At 49.3% G+C, this 26,951-nt stretch overlaps 1 protein-coding gene across 1 annotated transcript in view; it reads left to right on the top strand.

Moving 5' to 3' along the window:
• Positions 1-21,815, top strand: part of LOC115619035 (ran-binding protein 10) — an 85,100-nt gene extending 63,285 nt beyond the window's left edge. Inside the window, exons 8-14 of the mRNA XM_030511049.1 lie at positions 1,117-1,225; positions 2,219-2,367; positions 7,828-8,023; positions 9,049-9,173; positions 10,048-10,193; positions 10,672-10,783; positions 18,173-21,815. Of these exons, the coding sequence (XP_030366909.1) occupies positions 1,117-1,225; positions 2,219-2,367; positions 7,828-8,023; positions 9,049-9,173; positions 10,048-10,193; positions 10,672-10,783; positions 18,173-18,303 (968 nt within the window). The 3' untranslated portion in view covers positions 18,304-21,815. The remainder of the gene's footprint in view (positions 1-1,116; positions 1,226-2,218; positions 2,368-7,827; positions 8,024-9,048; positions 9,174-10,047; positions 10,194-10,671; positions 10,784-18,172) is intronic.
• The last annotated feature ends 5,136 nt before the right edge of the window (positions 21,816-26,951 follow it).

Genomic DNA, 26,951 nt, shown 5'->3' with positions numbered 1-26,951 from the left:
TCCACTGGACCCTCTCCGGTAGCTCCATGTCTTTCTTGTACTGAGGAGCCCAGCACTGGACACAGTGCTCCAGATGTGGCCTCACCAGGGTCAAGTAGAGGGGGAGCATCACCTCCCTCGACTGCTGGCCACGCTCCTCTCGATGCACCCCAGGATACTCTTGGCTCTCCTGGCTCAAGGGCACGCTGCTGGCTCATGGTCAGCTTATCATCTACCAATACTCCCAGGTCCTTCTCAGCTGAACTGCTCTCTAGTAGGTCAGCCCCCAACCTGTGCTGGTACTTGGGGTTCTTCCTCTGCAGGTGCAGTACCCTACACTTGCCCATTAGGTTTCTCTCCACCCAATTCTCCAGCTGATCAAGGTCCTGTTGAATGGCAGCACAGCTTCAGGTGTATCAGCCACTCCCCCAGCTTCATATCATCAGCAAACTTGCTGAACAAGTTGAATAAGACTGGACCCAGTATTGATCCCTGGGGAACACCACTGACTACAGGCCTCCAACTGGATTCTACTCCACTGATCACAGCCCTCTGAGCTCTGCCATTCAGTCAGTTCTCAATCCACCTCGCTGTCCATTCATTTAACCCACGTTTCCTAAGCTCACCTACCAGGATGTTATGTGAGACAGTGTTAAAAGCCTTGCTGAAGTTGAGGTAGATAACATCCACTGCTCTCCCTTCATCAACCCATCCTGCCATGTCATCATAGAAAGCTATCAGGATTGGTCAAGCAAGATTTACCCTTGGTGAATCCAGGCTGACTACTCCTGAAGACCACCTTCTTTTCTACATGCTTGGTGATGACCTCTGAAATTGTTGTGTCCTGCTTTCTTTTCCATGGCTACATAGCTCTGGGACTAAAGGACAAAAGAGCACCTCACCCCAGCGCACCTACTTCATCCTTCAGATCCTTCTATTCTTGGTGTTTCTGAGCTACTAACAGATTCTCCCAGGCTTTTCCTCACCCTAATCTATAATAAACAAGATGTGGTCCCCAGTTCTTCCTAGCCCATGTGCAAGGTGGTAGTGGGGAGCCATGTAGCATATGTGAGACAACTCCTCTGGCCGTTCTTGTTGGCCAGTCCTGTGTGTCAATGGATCTCCTTTTGCTTTCAGGAATACAGAAGCTAGTGTTAGCAGGCAGAGTGGGAGAGGCTATAGAAGCCACCCAGCAGCTCTATCCTGGCCTCCTAGAACATAACCCCAACCTGCTCTTCATGTTAAAGTAAGTATGAATAGCTTTATACTCCCTAATGTTGAAATGTGTAGATGGAGAGAAGAAAGAGGCTGTCCAGCCATCCAGTCTGGCTGCACACCTTGGTCTGAATTTGAACTGTTTGAGATCCCTTCAAGAGCAGGTGGGAGAGGACGGAGGTTCAGTCCTTTGCATAGTCCTTGTAGCAATGTAGACCTAGCCCTGTTGTTGCTGCTCAGACCTGGTATGGCTTTACCTTGTGAGGTCAGGCAGAGGTAGGTGAAATTTTAGCTCTGTGAAGGAGTTTCTGCTCCTTCACAGATGGCCTTTACTTGTCTTGTAGAGATCTTGCAACACTGGAGCACGTGGTAGTCACTGTGAAGGTTCCTAGAAAGGCAGAGGTATAGAAAAGGCTGTCTAGGGAAGAGTTTAAAGGGAAAAAGAGCTTATGTGTCCCAGTTTTTCCAGCCATACAGAGTGGCTCTCCCCACCCTTCTGAGACATATAAGGACAATTCCCAGTAAAGCTAAATGAGGAGCTGTCCTCACTGTCCCTGTGGATATTGCATTTTTTACCCTTACTTCTCTGTTTTCCATTGGCCACCAGTATTTCCAGGCTGATGGAGTAGTGGGGGAACTATGATGTTTGGCAGATTTAGTATCTTCTACCTGAAAAAAACCAACCCACAATTGAATTTTGGAGTACCTGCTAGAGGTGGTGGAGATGAAAGCATGCTGTAAAGCAACAGTTTATTCTTACCACAATGGAAATATGCTTGCTTTTTGAGAATGTCTCAACATTCATTAACTTTGAAGTTGCAGTTTCCGAACTCCTTCCTCCTATAGCATTATCAGAGCACTTGCAATGCATGGGTACCAGGAGTCTGGAATCTTTTTGAAAGCCAAGAAGTTTAACTCCTATGCAGTTTCCAGAAGTTCTCCACTCGGTAACTGAGGAAGCCTCGGTGCAGAGCATCCTGGCCGTCATGCAGCTTCTTCTCCTTCTTCCCTCCTGTGCAACCAGGTGTCGGCAGTTTGTGGAGATGGTGAACGGGACAGACAGTGAAGTCCGTTGTTTCAGTGCCCGCAGCCCCAGATCCCAGGACAGTTACCCCGGGTCCCCCAGCTTAAGTCCTAGACATGGATCAAGCAACTCACATGTTCATAGTACCGGTAAGTGTGTTTTCTGTGTCTTGTACTGAGAAGAGCAAATGTCAAAGGTGGACATGGTTGCGTGTTACCTTACCTGATACTTTCTGTGCATTATTCTATGAATGCTCCTTTCCTTTCTGATAACCAGCTGAGAGGACATATTGTGATCATGGGTGTGTCTACACTGTTGCAGAATTGGTTTTGCATTAGTTATTTTCCACTGACAGTTGTCTGCACAGCAGGTTATTTTCACAATAAAGAAGCTTTTGAAGGTGGCCTGCTAGTGCAGCCACTAGTGACTCAGTGTTCCACTGACAGAGCTGTACGAGGAGGTCTGGAAAACAAAGCATGTTCCTGGACCTTGGAGTCTGGAAAAGAATTGCTTTCCTGTAAGAACTGAGCAGAAGATGCTCTATTCTGGCCAACTGAGTGAAAGGTTAGGGGGATGCCATGCATTAGAGTATCTCCCTCCCCCATGGACTTTGCTCTTGTAACCTCTAAGCAAAGAATCATAGAATGGTTTGGGTTGGAAAGGACCTTAAGATCATCCAATTCTAACCCCCTGCCATGGGCAGGGATGCCTCACCCTAGACCATGTCGCCCAAGTCTCCATCCAACCTGGCCTTGAACACTGCCAGGAATGGAGCATTTACCACTTCCTTCAGCAACCCATTCCAGTGCCTCACCACCCTCACTGTAAAGAACTTCTTCCTTATATCTAACCTGAACTTCCCCTCTTTAAGTTTGAACCCATTACCCATTGTCCTATCACTACAGTCCCTAAGGAAGAGTCCCTCTCCACATCCTTGTAGGCCCCCTTCAGATACTGGAAGGCTGCTATGAGGTCTCCACACAGCCTTCTCTTCTCCAGGCTGAACAGCCCCAACTCTCTCAGCCTGTCTTCATACAGGAGGTGCTCCAGCCCCCTGATCATCCTCGTGGCCCTCCTCTGGACTTGCTCCAACAGCTCCATGTGCTTCTTACGTGGGGGACACGAGAAATGCACACAGTGCTCCAAGTGAGGTCTCATGAGAGCAGAGCAGAGGGGCAAGATCTCCTTCGACCTGCTGGTCACACTTCTTTTGATGCAGCCCAGGATACAGTTGGCTTTCTGGGCTGTGAGCGCACACTGAAGCAGCTCATGTTCATTTTCTCATCAGCCAGCATCCCCAAGTCCTTCTCTGCAGGGCTGCTCTGAATCTCTTCTCTGCCCAACCTGTAGCTGTGTCTGGGATTGCCCCAACCCAGGTGTAGGACCTTGCATTTCACATTGTTGAACTTCATGAGGTTGGCATTGGCCCACATCTCAAGCATGTCAAGGTCCCTCTGGATGGCATCCCTTCCCTTCAGTGTATCAACCAAACCACACAGCTTGGTGTCGTCAGCAAACTTGCTGAGGGCGCATCAATCCCACTGTCCATGTTGCCGACAAAGATGTTGAACAAGATCGGTCCCAACACCGATACTTGAGGGACACCACTCATTATTGGTCTCCAATTGGACATTGAGCCATAGACCACAACTCTTTGCGTGCAGCCATCCATCCAGTTCTTTATCCCCAGAGTGATCCATCTATCAAATTGATGTCTCTCCAGTTTAGAGACAAGGATGTCATGCAGGACAGTGTTGAACGCTTTGCACAAGTCCAGGTAGATGATGTCAACTGCTCTGCCCCTGTCCATCAGTTCTGTAGCCCCATCATAGAAGGCCACCAAATTGGTCAGGCAGGATTTCTCCTTAGTGAAGCCATGCTGTCTGTCTGTTGTGTTTTAAGCCAAGCCAGTAGCTCAGAAACACACAGCTCCCCCCTCATCTTCCCCCTGCTGCTCCCAGAGGTATGGAGAGGAGAAATGAAAGAATGTAGATCCCACGGGTTGAGATAAGAACAGTCCAGTAACTAAGGTATATTACAAAACTACTACTACTACCACCACCAATAATAATAATCATAAGGGAAATAACAAGGGGAGAGAATACAATTGCTCACTTCCCACCAACCAATACCCAGCCCGACCTGAGCAGCAATCTGGGCCTTCCGTTTGATTCCCCCCAGTTTCTGTACTGGGCATGCTGTGCTGTGGGATGGAATACCCCTTGGCTAGTTTGGGTCAGGTGTCCCATCTCTGCTTCCTCCCGGCTTCTTGTGCCCCTCCTCAGTGGCAGAGCATGAGACTGAAAAGTCCTTAATCAGGGTGAGGATTACTTAGCAACAACTGAAAACATCGGTGTGTTATCAGTGTTGTTCTCAGGCTAAAGCCAAAACACAGCACTGCACCAGCTACTGAGAAGGAGAAAAATACTTGTTGCAGCTGAACCCAGGACACTGTCACCAACCACCTCGTTGTTTTTCATGTGCCTTAGCATGCTTTCCAGGAGAATCTGCTCCAAGATTTTGCCAGGCACAGAGGTGAGACTGACCGGTCTGTAGTTCCCTGGGTCTTCCATTTTCCCCTTCTTGAAAATGGGGGTTATATTTCCCTTTTTCCAGTTGTTGGGAACTTCACCTGATTGCCATGATCTTTCAAATATGATGGACAGTGGCTTAGCAACTTCATTTGCCAGCTCCTTCAGGACCCGTGGATGGATTTCATTGGGTCCCATGGACTTGTGCACATTCAGGTTCTTAAGATGGTCTCGAACCTGATCCCTCTCCTACAGTGGGCCTAAGGTCTTCATTCTCACAGTCCCTGCATCTGCCCTCCAAGACTTGGGCGGTGTGGTCAGAGGACTTGCTGGTGAAGACTGAGGCAAAGAAGTCATTAAGAACCTCAGCCTTCTCCAAATCCATGGTAGCCAGTTCTCCCGATAGCTTCCGGAGAGGGCCCACGTTGTCCCTGTTCTGTGTTTTTTTTGCTACATGCCTATAGAAGCCCTTCTTGTTATCTTTCACATCCCTTGCCAGATTTAATTCTAACTGGGCCTTAGCTTTCCTGACCTGGTCCCTAGCTTCCCAGACAATATCCCTGTATTGTTCCCAGGCCGCCTGTCCTCACTTTCACCTTTTATAAGCTGCTTTTTTCTCTCTAAGTTTCCTCAGCAGCACCTTATCCATCCATGGAGGTCTCCTGGCCCTCCTGCTGCACTTCCTTCTAGTCGGGATGCAACACTCCTGAGCTTGGAGCAGGTGACCCTTGAATATCAACCAGCAGTCTTGGGCCCCCCTGCCCGCTAGGGCTTTATCCCATGGAACCTTACTGAGCAGGTTCCTGAAGAGGCCAAAGTCTGCTCTCCTGAAGTCCAGGGCAGTGAGCTTGCTGCGTGCCCTTCTCACTGTCCTGAGGATCTCAAACTCGACCATCTCATGATTGCTATAGCCAAGGCTGCCTTGGAGTGTTACATTTCCAACTGGTCCCTCCCTGTTGGTGAGCACGAGGTCAAGCATGGCACCTCTCTTTGTCGGCTCCTCTATTACTTGAAAGAGGAAGTTGTCTTCCACACAATCGAGGAACCTCCTGGATTGCTTGTGCCGGGCCGTATCATCCCTCCAACAGATATCAGGATGGTCGAAGTCCCCCATGAGGACAAGGGCCTGCAAGCGTGAGGCTGCTCCTCTCTGTCTGTAGAGCGCTTCATCTACAGAGTCCTCTTGATCGGGTGGCCTGCAGCAGACCCCCACTGTAATGTCCCCCATTGCTGTTCTCCCTTTGACCCTGACCCACAAGCTCTGTTGATTGATCGCCTGTCCCCAGACAGAGTTCCATATTCTCCAGCCTATCACTGACATAAATAGCAACTCCCCCTCCCCGTCTGCCTGGCCTGTCTTTCCTGTAGAGCCTATAACCTTCCATTCCAACATGTTTCTGTGATACCAATGATATCATATCCCTGTAGCCATGCACACATCCCTAATTCCTCTTTTTTATTCCCCATACTACGGGTGTTTTTATAGAGGCATCTGAGCCGACCTCCAAATGAAGCCGACTCAGTGGCTGGAGCAGCTGAAATATCTCTGCCTCACTTCAAGCATTTATTACAGGTGCTGGCAACTGACTGGGAGTGTTGGGATGGATTGATGCCCTGCCCCCCCCCCCCCAACACATCTAGTTTAAAGCTGCCTTGACCAGCCTGGCAAGTCTCAGACCAAAGCAGCTCTTAAGCACTTGAGAAAGGAGCAGTTCTCTTCTTGCAAAATCCATCTCTGGAGTATCAGCTCTTTGCAGTTTGGGAAATTAAACTTCAGGATATAAGTGGAAAGAACAAGATTAGCCCGGACACCTAAGATATGTTCCCTAGGTAATTATTGGCTATGGCTTTGAAGATAGAGTGGGCTGGGGAGTATGACCTGCAGAGCCCCTGAAAACACTCAGAGCTGCTTCACTGAGCCTTGAGCTGCTCACTGCCATCTAAGTGTATTTTGTTTCAGTATTCCCACTGTTGTGGACAGGCAAATGCTGAAGGGAAAGTAAGACAAGTACTTGAATGCCTCCAAGTTGTCACTCACCTTCCTAAGCCAGTATCTTTATTTTCCTGTATTGTGTTGTGAGGAATCCTGGGTATGTTTCTTTGACTAGATAGTCAGAATCATCCCATCGGTCCATAAAAGCTCTTGGTAATACCTGTTTTCAACCAGGAGATGCCTACATCTGCAGCACAAGGCAGCATTCATATGTATGTCTCCATCCATGGGACATCACCTTCACAGTTCTCTCTGTCAGACCTTGTGCTTTGAAAATAGTGATAATTTCATCAGTGCATATTTCAAATGTTAAGCAGAACTGTTGTGCACAGTCTGCTGCATCTTTGTCATTAAAATGCACAAAATTGCTCCTTGTTTGAATCTCCATTGTCATGATAAAAACAGAAATTCCCTAGCTATAAATATAACTGTGTGATCAGCTGATGAATTTGGATATATCACTATTTCTGGAAGAACAGCCATGCCAGGTCCCATCATCTAGCCAAGATCCTGTGGTCAATAGTAGTTGCCTAGGGAAGAATATATGAAGGCAGAAAAACCATAGTGAGGTTTTCCCAAAATATTATTTGAGCCTCTAATGATTCGCAGTGGTCTGGGTATTAAATAGCCCTTGTAAGTTTAGCCAGTCCTTTCTGAATCCATATAAAACTTGTAGTAATGACCAAGGGTTTGTGTCCTGCGTCAGTGAGTTCCACAGCTTGTTAGGGACCTTTTGGGGGGGAGCAGTCGAGAGTTGGTAAACTTCTTTACAAACCATCCATGCTTCATATTTCAACAATAATTACTATACTTGTGTGAGCTGTTTCTGCCCATCTTTTATTTACAGCCTGGTTTTAGAACTTCCTTAAGCTCAGATGTTGCCAGTGAGCAATGGGGTTCTTTCCATATTTATCTGTGTTTTCTCTAAGCCCCATTGAATTTAAGAACAATGAACCATAATTGAAGCTCTGCAGTCTTATTTTGCTTTCTTCCTTTGGGGCCTGCTCTCTTGCTAAATTGTTGGCTTCACAATAGAATTATATTGTCAGTCTGGTCTCATTTTTCCCTTTCCTCTTGACTTTCAGGAGCAGATAGTCCAACCTGTAGCAATGGAGTCATGTCCACGAAAAGCAAACAGAGTCACAGTAAATACCCAACACTGAGTTCATCATCTTCATCTTCCTCCTCCTCCTCCCCCTCATCTGTGAACTACTCTGAGTCTAATTCTACAGATTCTACCAAATCTCAGCAGCACGGTAGTACGAGTAACCAAGAAACCAGGTATTTTTTTCCTTTGTAGATGCCTGAGGAGAGTGAGATGGTGGGAGAGGGCTCAGTCTGTTTTCTGAGGAGCCAGAAAGACATCTGTCCTTCTCTTCTGAACAGCAAAATAACTCCTCATTATCTACAAGATCACTACTATTCCCAGCAGAAACAAGGCTGTACCAGTTCCCCTGCTCTGGCTTAGGCTTGGGGGCTCATAGAATCTCAGAGTGATTTGTGTTGGAAGGGACCTTAAAGCTCATCCAGTTCCAACCCCCTGCCATGGGCAGGGACACCTTCCACTAGAGCAGGTTGCTCCAAGCCCTGTCCAATCTGGCCTTGAACACTGCCAGGGATGGGGCAGCCACAGCTTCTCTGGGCACCCTGTGCCAGCACCTCACCACCCTCACACAGGGAAGAGCTTCTGCCTAAGACCTCATCTCAATCTCCCCTCTGTCAGGTTAAAGCCATTCCCCCTTGTCCTGTCCCTACAGGCCCTTGTCCAAAGCCCTTCTCCAGGTTTCTTGTAGCCCCTTTAGGCACTGGAGCTGCTCTAAGGTCTCCCCTTAAGGAGCCTTCTCTTCTCCAGGCTGAACCAGCCCAGCTCTCTCAGCCTGTCTCCAGAGCAGAGCTGCTCCAGCCCTCATAGCATCTCCATGGCCTTCTCTGGACTTGCTTCAACAGCTCCATATCCCTCTTGTGGTGTTGCCCCAGAGCTGGACGCAGGACTGCAGGGAGGGTCTCCCCAGAGCACAGTAGAGGGGAAGAATCCCCTCCTTCAACCTGCTGCTTACGCTGTAGAGATGCAGCCCAGGACATGGGTGGTTTCTGGGCTCAAGTGCTCACTGGTGGGTCATGGAGAGCTTCTCATTGACCAACACCCCCAAGTCCTTCTCAGGGCTGCTCCATCCGGTCTCTGTCCAGCCTGTATTTGTGTTTGGGATTGCCCTGACCCAAGTGCAGGAACTTGCTCTTGGCCTTGTTGAACTTCATGAGGTTTGCACGGACCCACCTCTGACCTTTCTTTCTTCCTTTCACCTCAGTGACAGTGAGATGGAAATGGAGGCTGAGCATTACCCTAACGGAGTCCTGGAAAATTCATCCACCAGGATAACAAATGGAACCTACAAACATGAAGAGATCCTGCAGACAGATGAATCCAGCATGGGTAGGGCCTCAGAGGCAGGAGGCGTAAAGGGAAATGGAAAGAGTTGGTATTGAGAGCTAAATTGTAATTGGATTGTGGGGAAAAAAACTACATACCCACCCCAGCGAATGAAGTTCTCAAGATGCCTGTTTCACAGGGAAGATGAATCTGTCCTGGAACTAAACTAGCTCTGGCTTTTCATAGTCTCTCAGCAGTGCTGGTGATGTGGAGCAGGGAAAGCAATAGGAGTCAAAGGGTTGTTCAGCACTGGTTGTGAAACCAGCTCAGAGCAGTCCTGGCACTTCTGCCAGCTGAGGAACTGAACCGAGCTGTGCAAAGCTGGCTGATGCCCAGTCACAAAGTGTCCTCAGCACAGTGTGGTCAGCTACAACTGTTGTGTTTGTGGATGCTTTAGCCGGGAGGGAAAAGATGAATCAGCTACACTACCTCTGAAACTGGGGATTCCTCCAGTTAGAATGGGTCTTGTGGGCAACCAGTTCTGGGAAGTTGGTGGTGTTAGCATCTCTGACTGAAAGTTTTTGGAGTCTGGGATTGGTTAGACCAGGAGTTTCCATGTTGCGTGCACTATATTACACATATGAAGGGGAAACACAGTTGGAGTTGCAAGCTCCCATGATTTTATCAGAAGATTCGAAATGTAGCTAATCTTCAGGCATTAAACAAACTGAGCTCAAGTTTTCCCTGTACCTAAAAGGTGCTATGAAAACACATTACTGGCTCTTGCAGTGCAGGGATCACAAAAAGCTTCCAGTAGGATAAACTTAGAGCGGAGAGCAGCTACCTGCTCCAGAAGGGGAAGGAGTTTATGGGTGGCATGTCACAGAGTGGGCAATGGTGGGGAATGATTGTTACTTCTCCACTGCCTTTCCTCTAGAAGACAGCTGCCCCCAGAGGCAGCTCTGTGGAGGGAACCATGCTGCCACGGAGCGAATGATCCAGTTTGGACGTGAGCTGCAGATACTGAGTGAGCAGCTTTGCAGGGAATATGGAAAGAACACAGTGCACAAAGAGATGCTTCAGGTAAGCCTGGGCCTTGTGCTGCATCACAGTAGTTCTGTGGGCCAGCACTGGGGTTGTGGGTTCCTTTGCAGAGCTCTGGGTAGCCCCCACTTCTGCTCCTGGTGAGGAAGAGGGGGCCTGCATGAGGATCAGAGGTGAAAGCTTGGTGAGCACAGAGCATCTAGACCCAGTTCTCAGCACAGGAGAGAAGAAACACAGTTCCTGCCTGCCTTCCTGGAGCAACTGCATGCTCTTCTCTCCAGGTGACTACCTGCCTTACCGTGCTGGCTCCCCTGCCAGGTGGAGGGGGCACCCTTTTTAATCCACTATCTCAATAGCTCAGTGTGGTCCCTTGCTGCCAAGAAGGGCCCTTTCTTTTCAGGAGGTAGGCATCTGTCACCTTGTCAATGGCAGGAGGTGCCCCAGCTGATGGACCTGGTTTTCCTGTGTCTTTGCAGCCATGCATGACCTTACTGTGTCTTTCTGTTCTCTCACACAGGATGCATTTAGCTTGTTAGCTTACTCAGACCCTTGGAACTGCCCCATTGGTCAACAGCTGGACCCAATCCAGAGGGAACCCGTGTGTGCTGCTCTTAATAGTGCTATATTGGGTAAGGCCTGGTTCCTATGTGAGTGCTACCCACTAGACATACCTCTCAAGGGCTGTCCTGTGTCAGGCAAGCCTGTGAGTGTCAGGAAAAGCTCAGAAATATTTAGCTTTTGCCTCTCTTCCTGTTGCTGGGGACTGATAGGGCAGTGATGCAGGAAGGGAGGTGGGAGGGAAGTCTGCAGAGAACGGATCCTTCTGATGTAATCTTCTTTTGACTCCCTTCCTTGGGTCTTCCTCAATGCTGCTTCCAAGGATGTTCCTTAGTATTTTCCTCCCTTGCTTACTGAAGCCAAGATCTCTTTGATTCATTTCCTGCTCCTCTTCCTTCTTGCTCTGAACCCACCTGAATCATTTTGCTGGCATTACCAGAGCTCTTTTCCATGCCGTTTGGGTTGGCAGAGTCTTGTCCTGCCATCATCCTACTTTCTGGCAGGGAATGCAGTTGCTCTGTTGCAGTATCTCATAAGTGAAGCAGGTTTCCATAGTGCTGGCTGTAAAGCAGAGAGGAGCCGTAATTCCACTTACCTTTGAGCTTATGCTGAACATGCAGAGTTAAATGCAGACAGGGTTTGTCTTCAAGCATTGCCTCTGTGTGTTCCCATCATGTGCTATGCCTCTTATAGCCCAGAGAGCCTGGCTGCCTGCAGTGTAGTATTGGAATCAAGGCTGTGGTAATGATCCAGCCCTGTTGCTCTTTCCCTTCTGGTCTTAAATGTGCTGAGAGGATCCTGCTCTGTGCAGAGATCTGGGTATAGGTTGGTTTTCTTCAGCTAGCAAGACAGGTCCTCTTTTTGTGATGAGCTTTGCTCTTTGTGTCAGCAAGATGGATCATGGTTGGATCCAGGTATGAGCAGTTTCTTGCCCTGCTCTGTGTCCTCAGAGCTGAATGTTTATGCCTGCTCTTTCATTTTCCTTCAGAAAAGTTCCTGTCTTGAACCTGGTGTAGTAAATGCAGTAGCTTTCCCCGATGGAAATCTTGTGCTTGCAATGAGTGAGTTGCCATGTCGTTGCTGACCCTCTGGCATCTTCAGCTACAGAAAATCCCATGGTAGAGAAATGGGTATAGTGATAATGAGGTTATGGCCTGCCACCAACCTGTGAGAAAGGCATCGATTCATTCTAGGCAAGGCCCTTGATCCTGTCAGCAGACCATGTACATGCTGTGTCATTGCTCAGGTAGCTTCACAGGACACTCGTCTGGGTTAGCTCAGTCCATCCACAGCCAGCCAAACACCGACCACTCTTGGAAACCCATGCTTGACTACTGTGCATGGTCTAGCTCACTGTGCCCAGATGTATGTCTTTGTGGGTCTGTGCATCTTGCGTTGAGTGTGTCAGAAGACCGAGAGATTATTTTCTGAAGGAAGGAACAGCTTGATGGACAAACCCATGAGGGCTCCTGTTCTGTCTGAGTAAAGGAACAGAAATCATATGGTTTGGGAAGGAGAGTCCCTTCCCCTGACAGTCAGCATGGACTGAGTCCAGCCGGGTAGCTCAGTTGTTTGTCCAGCACTTGAGAAGCATGGGCAAGTTGCTGAGGGGTGTCACCAGGGAGATATGAAAGATGGTGCCTGGACATGCTTTGTCACACAGATCGCAAGATACCTTGTCAAGGTCAGCAAAGGATTCCCTCTTGCATACATAGCAAACATGATGTCGGAAAGAAGCAGTGACCAGTGAGTGAGTTTGTCTAGTGCTTGGACTGCTGTGTAGACTTGCATAAGTGGGAGACATGGAGAGGTTGCCTCTCATTTGGTCCCAGTTTCTCCTGCCTTTCCTTATTCTTCAATGCTTTGATCTCTCATGCTTTAAGGGTTTTCTGGCAGACACCGAGGCAGCAGGGGCTCAATTGCCTTTTTCTTGCTCTGGCCACCCCAGTAGCACTTTCTCAAAGGCCCTGGTGAGCTGTGGCTCCACGTGGGACATGTCATGGGTGGTGGGGTGTGCGGACGAGCACTGGTGCAGAGCCACTGGTACTCAGGAGTAGCTTCCTTCCAGAGTCAGCGCCTTAGAATCATAGAATAGTTAGGGTTGGAAAGGACCTTAAGATCATCTAGTTCCAACCCCCCTGCCATGGACAGGGACACCTCGCACTAAACCATGTCACCCAAGACTCCATCCAACCTGGCCTTGAACGCTGCCAGAGATGGAGCATTTATCACTTCTTTGGGTAACCTGTTCCAGGGCCTCACCACCCTCACTGTAAAGAAATTCTTCCTTATATCTAATCTAAACTTCCCCTGTTTAAGTTTGAACCCATTACCCCTTGTCCTACCACTACAGTCCCTAAGGAAGAGTCCCTCCCCAGCATCCTTGTAGGCCCCCTTCAGATACTGGAAGGCTGCTCTGAGGTCTCCATGCAGCCTTCTCTTCTCCAGGCTGAACAGCCCCAACTCCCTCAGCCTGTCTTCATACAGGAGGTACTCCAGCGCCCTGATCATCCTTGTGGCCCTCCTCTGGACTTGCTCCAACAGCTCCATGGCCTTTTTATGTTGAGGACACCAGAACTGTATGCAGTACTCCAAGTGAGGTCTCACAAGAGCAGAGTAGAGGGGCAGGATCACCTCCTTCGACCTGCTGGTCACGCTTCTTTTGATGCAGCTCAGGACACGGTTGGTTTCTGGGCTGCAAGCACACACTGAAGCCGGCTCATGTTAAGCTTCTCATCAACCAACACCCCCAAGTCCTTCTCCACAGGGCTGCTCTGAACCTCTTCTCTGCCCAACCTGTAGCTGTGCCTGGGATTGCCCCAAGCCAGGTGTAGGACCTTGCCCTTGGCTTGACTGAATTTCATGAGGTTGGCATTGGCCCAACTCTCATGTGTGTCAAGGTCCCTCTGGATGGCATCCCTTCCCTCCAGCATATCAACAAAACCACAAAGCTTGGTGTCGTCAGCAAACTTGCTGAGTGCGCACTCAATCCCACTGTCCATGTCGCCGACAAAGATGTTGAACAAGACAGGTCCCAACACTGATCCCTGAGGGACACCACTCATTACTGGTTTCCATCTGGACATTGAGCAGTTGACAACAACTCTTTGCGTGCGGCCATCCATCCAGTTCTTTATCCACCAAGTGGTCCATCCATCAAATTGATGTCTCTCCAATTTAGAGACAAGGATGTCGTGCAGGACAGTGTCAAATGCTTTGCACAAGTCCAGGTAGGTGACGTCAACTGCTCTGCCCCTATCCATCACTTCTGTAGCCCCATCATAGAAGGCCACCAAATTGGTCAGACAGGCTTAGTGAAGCCATGTTGGCTGTCACCAACTACCTAATTGTTTTTCATGTGCCTTAGCATGCTTTCCAGGAGAATCTGCTCCAAGATTGACAGTGGGATGGAGTGCGCCCTCAGCAAGTTTGCCGACGACACCAAGCTGTGTGGCTCGGTTGATACGCTGGAGGGAAGGGATGCCATCCAGAGGGACCTTGACACGCTTGTGAGGTGGGCCGATGCCAACCTTATGAAGTTTAACCAAGCCCAGTGTAAGGTCCTACACCTGGGTCAGGGCAATCCCAGGCACTGCTACAGGTTGGGCAGAGAAGAGATTCAGAGCAGCCCTGCAGAGAAGGACTTGGGGGTGTTGGTTGATGAGAAGCTTAACATGAGCCGGTAGCGTGCGCTTGCAGCCCAGAAAGCCAACCATATCCTGGGCTGCATCAAAAGAAGCGTGACCAGCAGGTCAAAGGAGGTGATCCTGCCCCTCTACTCTGCTCTCGTGAGACCTCACTTGGAGCACTGTGTGCAGTTCTGGTGTCCTCAACATAAAAAGGAGATGGAGCTGTTGGAGCGTGTCCAGAGGAGGGCCACGAGGATGATCAGGGCACTAGAGCACCTCCCGTATGAAGACAGGCTGAGGGAGTTGGGGCTGTTCAGCCTGGAGAAGAGAAGGCTGCATGGAGACCTCATAGCAGCCTTCCAGTATCTGAAGGGGGTCTATAAGGATGCTGGGGAGGGACTCTTCCTTAGGGACTGTAGTGGTAGGACAAGGGGTAATGGCTTCAAACTTAAACAGGGGAAGTTTAGACTAGATATAAGGAAGAAGTTCTTTACAGTGAGGGTGGTGAAGCACTGGAATGGGTTGCCCAGGAAGGTTGTGGATGCTCCATCCCTGGCGGTGTTCAAGGCCAGATTGGAGAGAGCCTTGGACCACGTGGTTTAGGGCAAGGTGTCCCTGCCCATGGCAGGGGGGTTGGAACTAGATGATCTTAAGGTCCTTTCCAACCCTTACTATTCTATGATTCTATGATTTTGCCAGGCACAGAGGTGAGACTGACCGGTCTGTAGTTCCCTGGGTCTTCCATTTTCCCCTTCTTGAAAATGGGGGTTATATTTTCCTTTTTCCAGTCGTTGTGAACTTCACCTGACTGCCATGATCTTTCAAATATGATGGACAGTGGCTTAGCAACTTCATTTGCCAGCTCCTTCAGGACCCGTGGATGGATTTCATCGGGTCCCATGGACTTGTGCACATTCAGGTTCTTAAGATGGTCTCGAACCTGATCCCTCTCCTACAGTGGGCCTAAGGTCTTCATTCTCACAGTCCCTGCATCTGCCCTCCAAGACTTGGGTGGTGTGGTCAGAGGACTTGCTGGTGAAGACTGAGGCAAAGAAGTCATTAAGAACCTCAGCCTTCTCCAAATCCATGGTAGCCAGTTCTCCCGATAGCTTCCGGAGAGGGCCCACGTTGTCCCTGTTCTGTGTTTTTTTTGCTACATGCCTATAGAAGCCCTTCTTGTTATCTTTCACATCCCTTGCCAGATTTAATTCTAACTGGGCCTTAGCTTTCCTGACCTGGTCCCTAGCTTCCCAGACAATATCCCTGTATTGTTCCCAGGCCGCCTGTCCTCACTTTCACCTTTTATAAGCTGCTTTTTTCTCTCTAAGTTTCCTCAGCAGCTCCTTATCCATCCATGGAGGTCTCCTGGCCCTCCTGCTGCACTTCCTTCTAGTCGGGATGCAACACTCCTGAGCTTGGAGCAGGTGATCCTTGAATATCACTCAGCAGTCTTGGGCCCCCCTGCCCTCTAGGGCTTTATCCTATGAAACCTTATTGAGCAGGTTCCTGAAGAGGCCAAAGTCTGCTCTCCTGAAGTCCAGGGCAGTGAGCTTGCTGCATGCTCTTCTCACTGTCCTGAGGATCTCAAACTCGACCATCTCATGATTGCTATAGCCAAGGCTGCCTTGGAGTGTTACATTTCCAACTGGTCCCTCCCTGTTGGTGAGCACAAGGTCAAGCATGGCACCTCTCCTTGTTGGCTCCTCTATTACTTGAAAGAGGAAGTTGTCTTCCACACAATCGAGGAACCTCCTGGATTGCTTGTGCCGGGCCGTATCATCCCTCCAACAGATATCAGGATGGTCGAAGTCCCCCATGAGGACAAGGGCCTGCAAGCGTGAGGCTGCTCCTCTCTGTCTGTAGAGCGCTTCATCCACAGAGTCCTCTTGATCAGGCGGCCTGTAACAGATCCCCACCGTAATGTCCCCCATTGCTGTTCTCCCTTTGACCCTGACCCACAAGCTCTGTTGATTGATCACCTGTCCCCAGACAGAGTTCCATATTCTCCAGCCTATCACTGACATAAATAGCAACTCCCCCTCCCCGTCTGCCTGGCCTGTCTTTCCTGTAGAGCCTATAACCTTCCATTCCAACATGTTTCTGTGATACCAATGATATCATATCCCTGTAGCCATGCACACATCCCTAATTCCTCTTTTTTATTCCCCATACTACGGGTGTTTTTATAGAGGCATCTGAGCCGACCTCCAAATGAAGCCGACTCAGTGGCTGGAGCAGCTGAAATATCTCTGCCTCACTTCAAGCATTTATTACAGGTGCTGGCAACTGACTGGGAGTGTTGGGATGGATTGATGCCCTGCCCCCCCTCCCAACACATCTAGTTTAAAGCTGCCTTGACCAGCCTGGCAAGTCTCCCACCAAAACAGCTCTTCCCCTTCTTTGTCAGACCAGCTCCATCAGCCTCCAGCAGACCTGGCCTCCCAAATTGAGTCACATGTTCTAAATAACCAAACCCCTGACTATGGCACAACCGTTCTAACCATTGATTAACCTGCCAAATCCGCCTAGCCTTTTTAAGGTCCTCGTCTTTAACCTGGAGAATTGATGAAAAATCTATCTGAGCTCCAGAGCCCCTAACCACCTCTCCCAGGTCTCTGTAGTCCTTCTTAATGTTTTTCAGGCTACTGCTATCTATATCTCTAGCACCCACACAGACCACTAGAAGCGGGTAGTAGCGGGACTTACTAGACCAGGCAGCCTCTCTGCAACATCCTTGATCCAAGCCCCTGGCAGGCAACACACCTCCCTCGAGACTGGGTCAGGCCAACAGATGGGTGCCTCTGTGCTTTTCAAAGTAGAGTCCCTTACTACTATGACCAGACGCCTTTTCCTGGAGGCACTAGTAGTGATCCTCTTTAATGGTGCATCAGCTGGTTGTTCATTTGGTGAGGTGTGTGTTTCCTCATTAGCCCCCTGCAGAACTGCGAAGAGGTTCTGGGTGGGGATGTCAGATTTAGGAGGAAGCCCCTTGCTGTTAATTGTCCTCTTCCTCTTTTTTTTGTTCGGGTTTTTTTTTTTGTTACTAGTTCCCAGCTTCCCGGGTTAATGCCCTCCTTTTCTGTATGCGCTATGATGGATGCTTGTGGCCCCTGCACAGTTTGGGCCTGGAGCAAGCAGTCCAGCTCCCTCTCAGCTTCCCTGACATCTTTTCGCTTTCTGACAGTCTCCCGCAGCTCAGCCCCCTGCTGCAGGAGGACCTTCACCAGGGCACATTGAGTGCAGCCCTGCCCATTGTGCACCCTCCCCTCAAGAGACCAGTCGAGGCACTTTCTACACTTCGAGGTCTTCACTGCAGCCTTCTCTCTCATCAGTTCTGTCTGGGTGCCTACGCTGGCCACTGCTGGGGCAGCCAGAGCAGAGCTCCCAGACCGGGCCCCGGTCCTGAGGCGAGTGCTCACCATCCCGCTCGCTGCCTGTGCAAACTGACACGCCATGCCCTGTTTGCCTTGCTCCTGGTCGCTCATGCTCCCTGGGGCGGGTTTTTACCCACTGAGGGCTGGTGCCTTCACTCCTGGAGCCGCCTCCTGTGAGTCAGCTGCTCGCGTCAGCTGAGCTGCCAGCTCCTGGGCAAGTCCTATCGAGGACTTGAGGGTCCCTCGGTGGCTCTTGCTGCTCAGATTTGAGGCTCCTGGATGCTGTGTTTCCCCTTGCTCCGGTGTTGAAGGCATCCTCTCTGGAGCTACTCACCTCGGCCTTCTACCAGGGGTGCTGGGCTTGGTGCCCGGGTGGGACTGAACAGGACTGAGCGCAGGTAGCCAGCCTGCAGCTGGACACCTCTTCTAAACAGATTTCTGTTTTTTGCCCCCACAGAATCTCAGAACCTGCCAAAGCAGCCCCCACTGATGCTTACCTTGGGCCAGGCCTCGGAGTGTTTGCGGCTTATGGCTCGCGTGGGCTTGGGCTCCTGCTCCTTTGCCAGAGTAGACGACTATTTGCACTAGCCACCAGAGCAAGACGGAGTTGACATCGTTGAGTGCTGCCCTTCACCTTCTGTTGCTGCCACTCTACACCACCACCTCGTTCAACAGCCTGACCTCCCTGCCATCAACACCCCCTCTAGTGCACACACACACACTGCCTGTGAACAGATTGAGTCCCTCACTATGTGGCTATTCCCGACCCCAGGAACGACTGGCAGATCTTACCCGTCTCCCTGCCATTGCTGTGGCTCCAGCAGCACTCAGTATTTTGCTGGTTATTCTAATGTAGCACCTTCCAATGTAGGGATTTCTCTTTTGTTTTGAGTTGTTTCTTATGGATCTGGAGAGTTTTGCTGAGCTGGTTTCTGCTGATTTACTGAGGAACCTCATCAAGTTGCTGACAGCTTGTTCTTTTCTTCCCTTCTCCCTCCATCATGCACATACAGCACCATTTTCTGTGTTAGTTATCTGAACTCTTCTCGCAGTAGCAGCTCAGAGGGAATTTTTTATTTTATTTGAATCCTGTTTATTAAAAAGGTCTCTTCCACCTCCACAAAGTCATTGATGTATTTATTGCCCACAGACTCGGTCCCAGCCATACACATCATGCAACCCTTCAGGAGATCTGGTGATGTAGGTCCTGTCATACACTAATGATGAGAAGTGAATGAGCTTGGTCCTTCATGGTACATGCCTCTCTTAAGAGCACAAGGCTCTCAAATCCTTGTCTTTGTGAGTGGGAAGAGTGGAAGACTTGATATTGCCTATGTTAGTGGCTGAACTACAGCAGCATCTCTCAGTCCTGTGAAATGGGTAAATCCAGCTCTCACAGCAGCTAGAGGGACAGGACTGGACTGATGAATATGAAGTCATCTACTACTGTGTTGGTAGAAGCAGGTCGTTGGCCTCCAGGAAACATCTGTGGGTGCTGCCAGTTGGGCTGTCAGTTTTGGTGTTAAATCACAAATACTCCATATAGGGGGGCTCTGTCACTAGGACTCAGTAATAATAGTAATACCCCCTAGGTAACACTGATCTAAATAAGCACTTTTAAATTTTGGAAGTGTCTTGGGAACACTAAGCTGACCTGTGCTCACCCTTGCAGGTAGCACTGGCTGTGGGTTAGGTCAGTACCAGCTTTGTAAGGTCTGAGCCATTCAGAAGGAAGCAGCAATGTTTCTTTAAGGAGTGCTATGAAAGTTATTTTAGTTTCAGGCCCAAAGCAAGGATCTGTGCATGAGTAACCTCCCAAGTAAGATGGACTAATGTGTCCCTCTGCAGTATGTATCAAGCCCATGGACTCAAGTGCTACTAAGCTTCTGGCATTCAAACCATCTGCCTGTAAGTGTTTCTGAGCATGTACTTTTAAGTGGTGAGGCTGTGTAGCAGGACTACATGCTTTGTATCCACTGATGTACCCTTGGGAGACTTCAGGTTTGGTCTGGCTGCACAGGAGGAAGTGTAATTCTGCACCAAATGAATTTTAGGTCAGTAGCTCTGAGGAGGGCCCAGGGGAGCTCAGACTCAACATGTATTTTACTGCTGTTTGTTTATGAATTTGTTTTGGAAAGGTCAATGAAAGATGAAGTGATTGTGTTGAAGTTTGCCCTTAAAATGGAGGTTAGCTGGTGCCAGGGCTTCACGCAGCCAGAGAGCTTGTGTGCTGCTGAAGAAAGGAAGGTGCTGTGTGACCTCTGTGCAGAGCTTTAAGGATTTTCTGCATTTGCAGAATTGGTTTGCAGCTGGAACATGAGGTCTGAAACCAAGGCAGAGCAGGGGTCAGGTGTCCCCTGCACTGCAGAAGGCAACTGTGGCAGCAAATGTGCAGATGGTGTTGGAGGTGGTTGGGAATGCCTATCACTACCTTTTGGTGAAGGTATATGATGCATAAAGGCAGCGCTTGAGCCGTGGTGGCCTAAGAAAACAGGCAACATGAAGTTTAGAGATGGAGGAGATGTTTTTATTAGATCAACTCAGCTGAAAATAGCAGACGGAGGAGTTCTGTGTACTACAGCTTTTCTTCTAGACAGACAGGAGCAGAGAACTGCACCACACAGAATTTAACTTGCAAATCTGGGGCTTCTGTTTCAGTTCTGGGAACAGCTCATGTGACTGAAAGCTTCTCTACTGATTCTCAACTCTGCTCATTGTCCTGATGAGGGCTGTTACCCAGCCCGCAATCCTTACCTCTCTGCAGTTGCAGAGATGCTTAACTCCTTTCTGAAGCTCTTGCGTGCCTGTGCTGAACCTGAGGCAGCACATGAACTTGTCCTGGTGAGAGATTCTTCTGCAGGCTCTCCATTTCATAGACCCAGGCTTATGGCACGCTGAGGGGCTGATTGTGGGTACTTAGGTTGGAAATACCATGGTACATGGCTTTGCCTTTCACATTTGGCGACTTCCTCTGCTGTTGGTCACCATTCAGCTTGCTGCTGTCTGGCTACAGTCAGACCTCTCTCTCATCTTTGTAAAAAAACTATCTTTATGTCTTTCTGAGGTTTTTTTGTTCCTTCTTTTTGTGGTTCCTTTAAGCTAACTCTCTGTCATGTGTCATATTAATGCCTCACTTGGTCTCTCAGCAAAGCTGTGCTGACTATCCTAGAGCATTTTGGTTTGTGTTGTTTTTACTGAAAAACCCCAAGAGATGCTCCTAGATACTGGGTTATTCTGGCACCAAAAAGTTCTGGTGTGATGAGATAGTCTCTCTGGCTTCTCATGGAGAGCCTCCCTGTGGTAGAAACCATCTTGCTCTTGTGTCAGGGTTAGTGCTGAGGGGTCACACTCAGTGGTGACTGTGAGTCTCTCTCTCTCTGCCACTGATGATGTGCAGCACAGAGTGGCAGCGGATCCCTGTAGACGAGATAGCAGTGATACTTTCCACTTCTTGCACTCAGAGCAATAGTGCCAGCTTGAGTTGTTCTTCCCGTTCTGCTTGACCCAGTTACTGACCAACCTCACTGCTGTAACTAGCACCCATCGCTGCTGCCAGCTTCTTGCCAGCTCTTGTACCTGCTGTCCTGATTCTGGTTTTTGAGGAGTGCAAAGGCTTTTCTGCTGCGACATATCTGTCCTGTACCTGTTACTTGTTTGGGGTTTTTTTTTTTTATTTCAAGTTTTCTTGTGGTTTCACTAGTGGTTTCTGATTGTCATGCTCAGATTCTGACTAACGCAGCCATGACTTTGTGTGGGGACGTGTAAGTGTGTTTGTGGTGTGTGGGGTGTAGGTGTAGGCTTCAACCAGCCCTGGAGGAGGGGCCACCACTGGGCTGCAATGGAGCGGATCTCCTCATTGCCTTCAGAGGTGGGAGGGGGGTCTCCTCTTTGGTACAGCATTGCTTAAATGGACATTGCACAAATTGTGCACATTGGTTCAGTTTAAGCTTAGTATTTGTGAATTATCTGACGCTTCGCATGAAAACTTCAAAAAGGGGAAGGGGGGATTTTAACTGGGAAAAAGCCTATGAAAATATACTGGAATTATGGTAAAGAAACTGACGATCTGCTGTATATTGACAGAATTCTTTTTATTAAAATACACATCCCTGTGCAAGAGCCAGCATGGAGCCATGTGCTTTGTCAGCCCCACACACCAGGGATGCCCTGTGGCTCTGGACTGGCCACTCGGAGGGAGCTGGGCTCTGCCTAACAAGGTCGAGCTGGCTCCAGGATGAGTTTTCCCCATCCGGGTGTGAGGGGACAGACAGAAGTGTGTCCCTGTCATTACGCAGGTCCCTTGGTGGTCAGGGCAGGCTCTTGGCTTGAGCATTGCTGCCTCGAGTACAGTTATTAGAGGGAAACAAGCAATTAGACTTTCAGGTATGTCCTATTCAGCTTTGGTAACAGGACATTTAAGGGGCAGGTCATGCTGCAGCAGCTGCCAACATCTGTATATATGTCTGCTGACGCCACTATATATTTCCACTACACCATGTTCTCAGCATAGCAAGAAGCACATGATGGCTGTTCTACAAAACATCTACAAAAGAGCTTCTCCCACAGTTGCTAGAGTGGAAAAGTGATGCTTCCAGCGATTGAACCCTTAGGGCAGACCCTGGAAATTTTCCATTGGTGCCCTTTTTTCACGGACCACCTCCTGCATCTTGGGTCCCAATGCTATGAGTTCAGTAACATTCCCACCTGGCAGCAGCTCACTCATCAACTCACGTGAGCAGGAGCTCCCTGGGGTCTGGATGAGTCCTGAATGGCACTGCAACTCCGCCCATCACCCAAACCAGGCCATCGCAGTGGAGAATCCTCAGAAATAACATTGGCATGTCCTGCGGAGCGTTGTTTTACTTTGTTAGTGAAGGGATAGAGACAAGTAAAATCATAATTATGAGGGTCAGGTTTTTTTTTTCACCACCACCTTTCTCATAAATGGTGTGATGTGGCATCCCCAGAACATTCCTAGATGATGTGCTGGTGCTTCTCAACATTTTCACCTCTCATTGACAATAACATCTTGTAACACCTTCCACATCTTGTCGACACAGCTCTTTCTGCAGGTCAAAACTTTCCAGATTAGCTGTGTGCCATGGCAAGAATCACTTTTTCTCCTTGAGCATCGTGTTCTCCACTTGAAATCTGGTTGGGGACCTACGTGGTTTTGATTTGCAGCAGTGTTTAAAACAAATGGAGGAAATAATCTTCACAGCCCTCCAATGTGAATGATTGGGAAAGGCTGCTTAGTAAGGGAAGTGTTTAAAGAGTCTCTGAAATACAGACTGGGGCTTTCTATCCATGAGCTTACCACCTTTGCATTACACATGGTGCAGATCAGTTTTTTTCTTTTAGAAGAAAACATGGCCATCACAGCCCTCAGTGTTACATGCTCCCAAGGTATAACTCTGGAACTTTATGTCTATAAACAGCCAACTGCCATCCATGAGATGTTTGTCCCCCAAAAGTTGATTCTGCTTCAGCTTCCCTTTCCACCGCTGCATCATCCCATGGTGCTTATGATTCGTGGGATGGGGTTTTCCTGTTCCCTGCCTACATTCAATACTCCAGAAAATACAGCCCTGCCTGTTTTCTAGTCATGAGCATGAAACACTGATGAGGCTTTAGGCTGAGGATCAGTCCATGGCACTTAACACTCAGGGGGTTGTGTCCTCACCCTCTGGGCACTGCAGATGTTGGTTTTCATTTCCCTCACTTACCTTGCAGCAGCCACCAGCATATTTGGAAGCTGATAAAGGGTCTGGCAGATCTTCTCCCTGAACCCTCCACTCCAACCACCTAATTTTGGAGTGCCTGCAATGCCCATGGGGCAGAGAGCATGCTGTAAGGATGAACAGCCTTACCTATGGGTAAGGATAACCTCACCTATGGGTCCTTGACCTATGGGTCAAGACCTGGCCCCACTATCATGTTCCCAATGAAGCATGCAGTGACCAGGCACAGTTTGCGCCAAGCCTGGAGAAACATGTGCCTGTGGCAAAAGGGTTTTTCAGTCACACCATGCCCTGGGCTTGTAGGATGTCTCCTTGGGCTGAAGAATCAGGAAAAATTCAAAGAGCAACTTGTGGCAATGTGTCTTTATTATTATATTTATATATTTATTATAAATATTTGCTCCACTTGGCACATCCTGGCGGGTCAGAGACAGCAGGAGCAACTTTGTGGCCACCATTACACTGGTCCTGGGGTGGTCCGGGCTGGCTCTACCTGCAGTGATGGTGCCCACCACCATGGGACCCTTTGGAGAAGCGCCATGAGCACTGTCAGCTCCCTCCAGAGATGGGAGGACTGGATGGGCGAGTTGGATGGTGGATGGCAGAAGGAGGATTTCATTTTTTCCTTGGAAGCTTTTGCATAGCTCTCCTCAACCAGCGCTTCCTGGGGTTCGCTCAGACCTCATCACCAGTGACAGCCACAATCCTGCATTGAGAAAGTGAGGAAAGAGAGTGAAAACATGAACTATGAGCTGTTCCCTTCCCACGCACTACTTCTTCCCTCTCTGTGTGCAGCCCCATCCTGGATGGAGGCTTGGAGCCATCCATGGAACTCTGTCTGGGGACGGGTGATGAGTTAACAGAGTGTTTGTGGGTCAGGATCAAAGGGAGAACAGCAATGGGGGACATTACGGTGGGGATCTGTTACAGGCTGCCTGATCAAGAGGACTCTGTGGATGAAGCGCTCTACAGACAGAGAGGAGCAGCCTCACGCTCACAGGCCCTTGTCCTCATGGAGGACTTCAACCATCCTGACATCTGTTGGAGGGACGGTACGGCCTGGCACAAGCAATCCAGGAGGTTCCTCGATTGTGTGGAAGACAACTTTCTCTTTCAAGTAATAGAGGAGCCAACAAGGAGAGGTGCCATGCTTGACCTCGTGCTCACCAACAGGGAGGGACTGGTTGGAAATGTGACACTCCAGGGCAGCCTTGGCTCTAGTGATCACGAGATGGTTGAGTTTGAGATCCTCAGGACAGTGAGAAGAGCATGCAGCAAGCTCACTGCCTTGGACTTCAAGAAAGCAGACTTTGGCCTCTTCAGGAACCTGCTTAGTAAGGTTCCATGGGATATAGTCCTAGAGGGCAGGGGGGCCCAAGACTGCTGGTTGATATTCAAGGATCACCTGCTACATGCTCAGGAGTGTTGTGTCCTGACTAGAAGGAAGTGCAGCAGGAGGGCCAGGAGACCTCCATGGATGGACAAGGAGCTGCTGGGGAAACTTAGAGGGAAAAAAGAAGCTTAAAGAAGGTGGAAGCGAGGACAGGCGGCCTGGGAAGAATATAGGAGCATTGCCCGGGAAGCTAGGGACCAGGTTAGGAAAGCTAAGGCCCAGCTAGAATTAAGTTTGGCAAGGGATGTAAAAGATAACAGGAAAGGATTCTATAGATACGTAGCAAATAAAAGACAGACTAGGGACAACATGGGCCCTCTACGGAAGCTATCAGGAGAACTGGCTACCATGGATTTGGAGAAAGCTGAGGTTCTTAATGACTTCTTTGCCTCAGTCTTCACTAGCAGATACTCTGACTACACCATGAAAGTCTTGGAAAGCAGATGCAGGGACTGTGAAAATGAAGACCTTAGGCCCACTGTAGGAGAGGGATCAGGTTTGAGACCATCTTAAGAACCTGAATGTGCACAAGTCCATGGGACCTGATGAAATCCATCCATGGGTCCTGAAGGAGCTGGCAAATGAAGTTGCTATGCCACTGTCCATCATATTTGAAAAATCCTGGCAGTCAGGTGAAGTTCCCGATGACTGGAAGAAGGGTAATATAACCCCCATTTTCAAGAAGGGGAAAATGGAAGACCCAGGGAACTACAGACCAGTCAGCCTCACCTCTGTGCCTGGCAAAATCTTGGAACAGTTTCTCCTGGAAAACATGCTAGGGCACATGAAAAACAACGAGGTGGTTGGTGACAGCCAACATGGCTTCACTAAGGGGAAATCCTGCCTGACCAATTTGGTGGCCTTCTATGATGGAGCCACGGAACTGATGGACAGGGGTAGAGCAGTTGATGTCATCTACCTGGACTTGTGCAAAGTGTTTGACACTGTCCCGCATGACATCCTTGTCTCTAAACTGGAGAGACATCAATTTGATAGATGGACCACTCGGTGGATAAAGAACTGGCTCGATGGCCACACGCAAAGAGTTGTGGTAAATGGCTCGATGTCCAGTTAGAAACTTGTAATGAGTGGTGTCCCTCAGGGATCGGTGTTGGGACCGGTCCTGTTCAACATCTTTGTTGGTGACATGGACAGTGGGATTGAGTGCGCCCTCAGCAACTTTGCTGACGACACCAAGCTGTGTGGTTCGGTTGATACGCTGGAGGGAAGGGATGCCATCCAGAGGGACCTTGACACACATGAGAGTTGGGCCAATGCCAACCTTATGAAGTTTAACCAAGCCAAGTGTAAGGTCCTACACCTGGGTCGGAGCAATCCCAGGCACAGCTACAGGTTGGGCAGAGAAGAGGTTCAGAGCAGCCCTGCAGAGAAGGACTTGGGGATGTTGGTTGATGAGAAGCTTAACATGAGCCGGCTTCAGGGTGCGCTTGCAGCCCAGAAAGCCAACCATATCCTGGGCTGCATCAAAAGAAGCACGACCAGCAGGTTGAAGGAGGTGATCCTGCCCCTCTACTCTGCTCTTGTGAGACCTCACTTGGAGTACTGCGTACAGTTCTGGTGTCCTCAACATAAAAAGGACATGGAGCTGTTGGAGCGAGTCCAGAGGAGAGCCACGAGGATGATCAGGGCGCTGGAGCACCTCCCATATGAAGACAGGCTGAGGGAGTTGGGGCTGTTCAGCCTGGAGAAGAGAAGGCTGCATGGAGACCTCAGAGCAGCCTTCCAGTATCTGAAGGGGGTCTATAAGGATGCTGGGGAGGGACTCTTCCTTAGGGACTGTAGTGGTAGGACAAGGGGTAATGGGTTCAAACTTAAACAGGGGAAGTTTAGATTAGATATAAGGAAGAAGTTCTTTACAGTGAGGGTGGTGAAGCACTGGAATGGGTTGCCCAGGGAGGTTGTGGATGCTCCATCCCTGGCGGTGTTCAAGGCCAGGTTGGACAGAGCCTTGGGTGACATGGTTTAGTGCGAGGTGTCCCTGCCCATGGCAGGGGGGTTGGAACTAGATGATCTTAAGGTCCTTTCCAACCCTTACTATTCTATGATTCTATGATTCTATCTCCAGCAGCCCATGCCCTCCT

This window comes from Strigops habroptila, chromosome W, assembly GCF_004027225.2.
Source record: "Strigops habroptila isolate Jane chromosome W, bStrHab1.2.pri, whole genome shotgun sequence".
Classification (NCBI taxonomy): Eukaryota; Metazoa; Chordata; class Aves; order Psittaciformes; family Psittacidae; genus Strigops; species Strigops habroptila.
The sequence above is the reverse complement of the archived record's forward strand: the minus strand, read 5'-3'. Positions and strand labels throughout refer to the sequence as shown.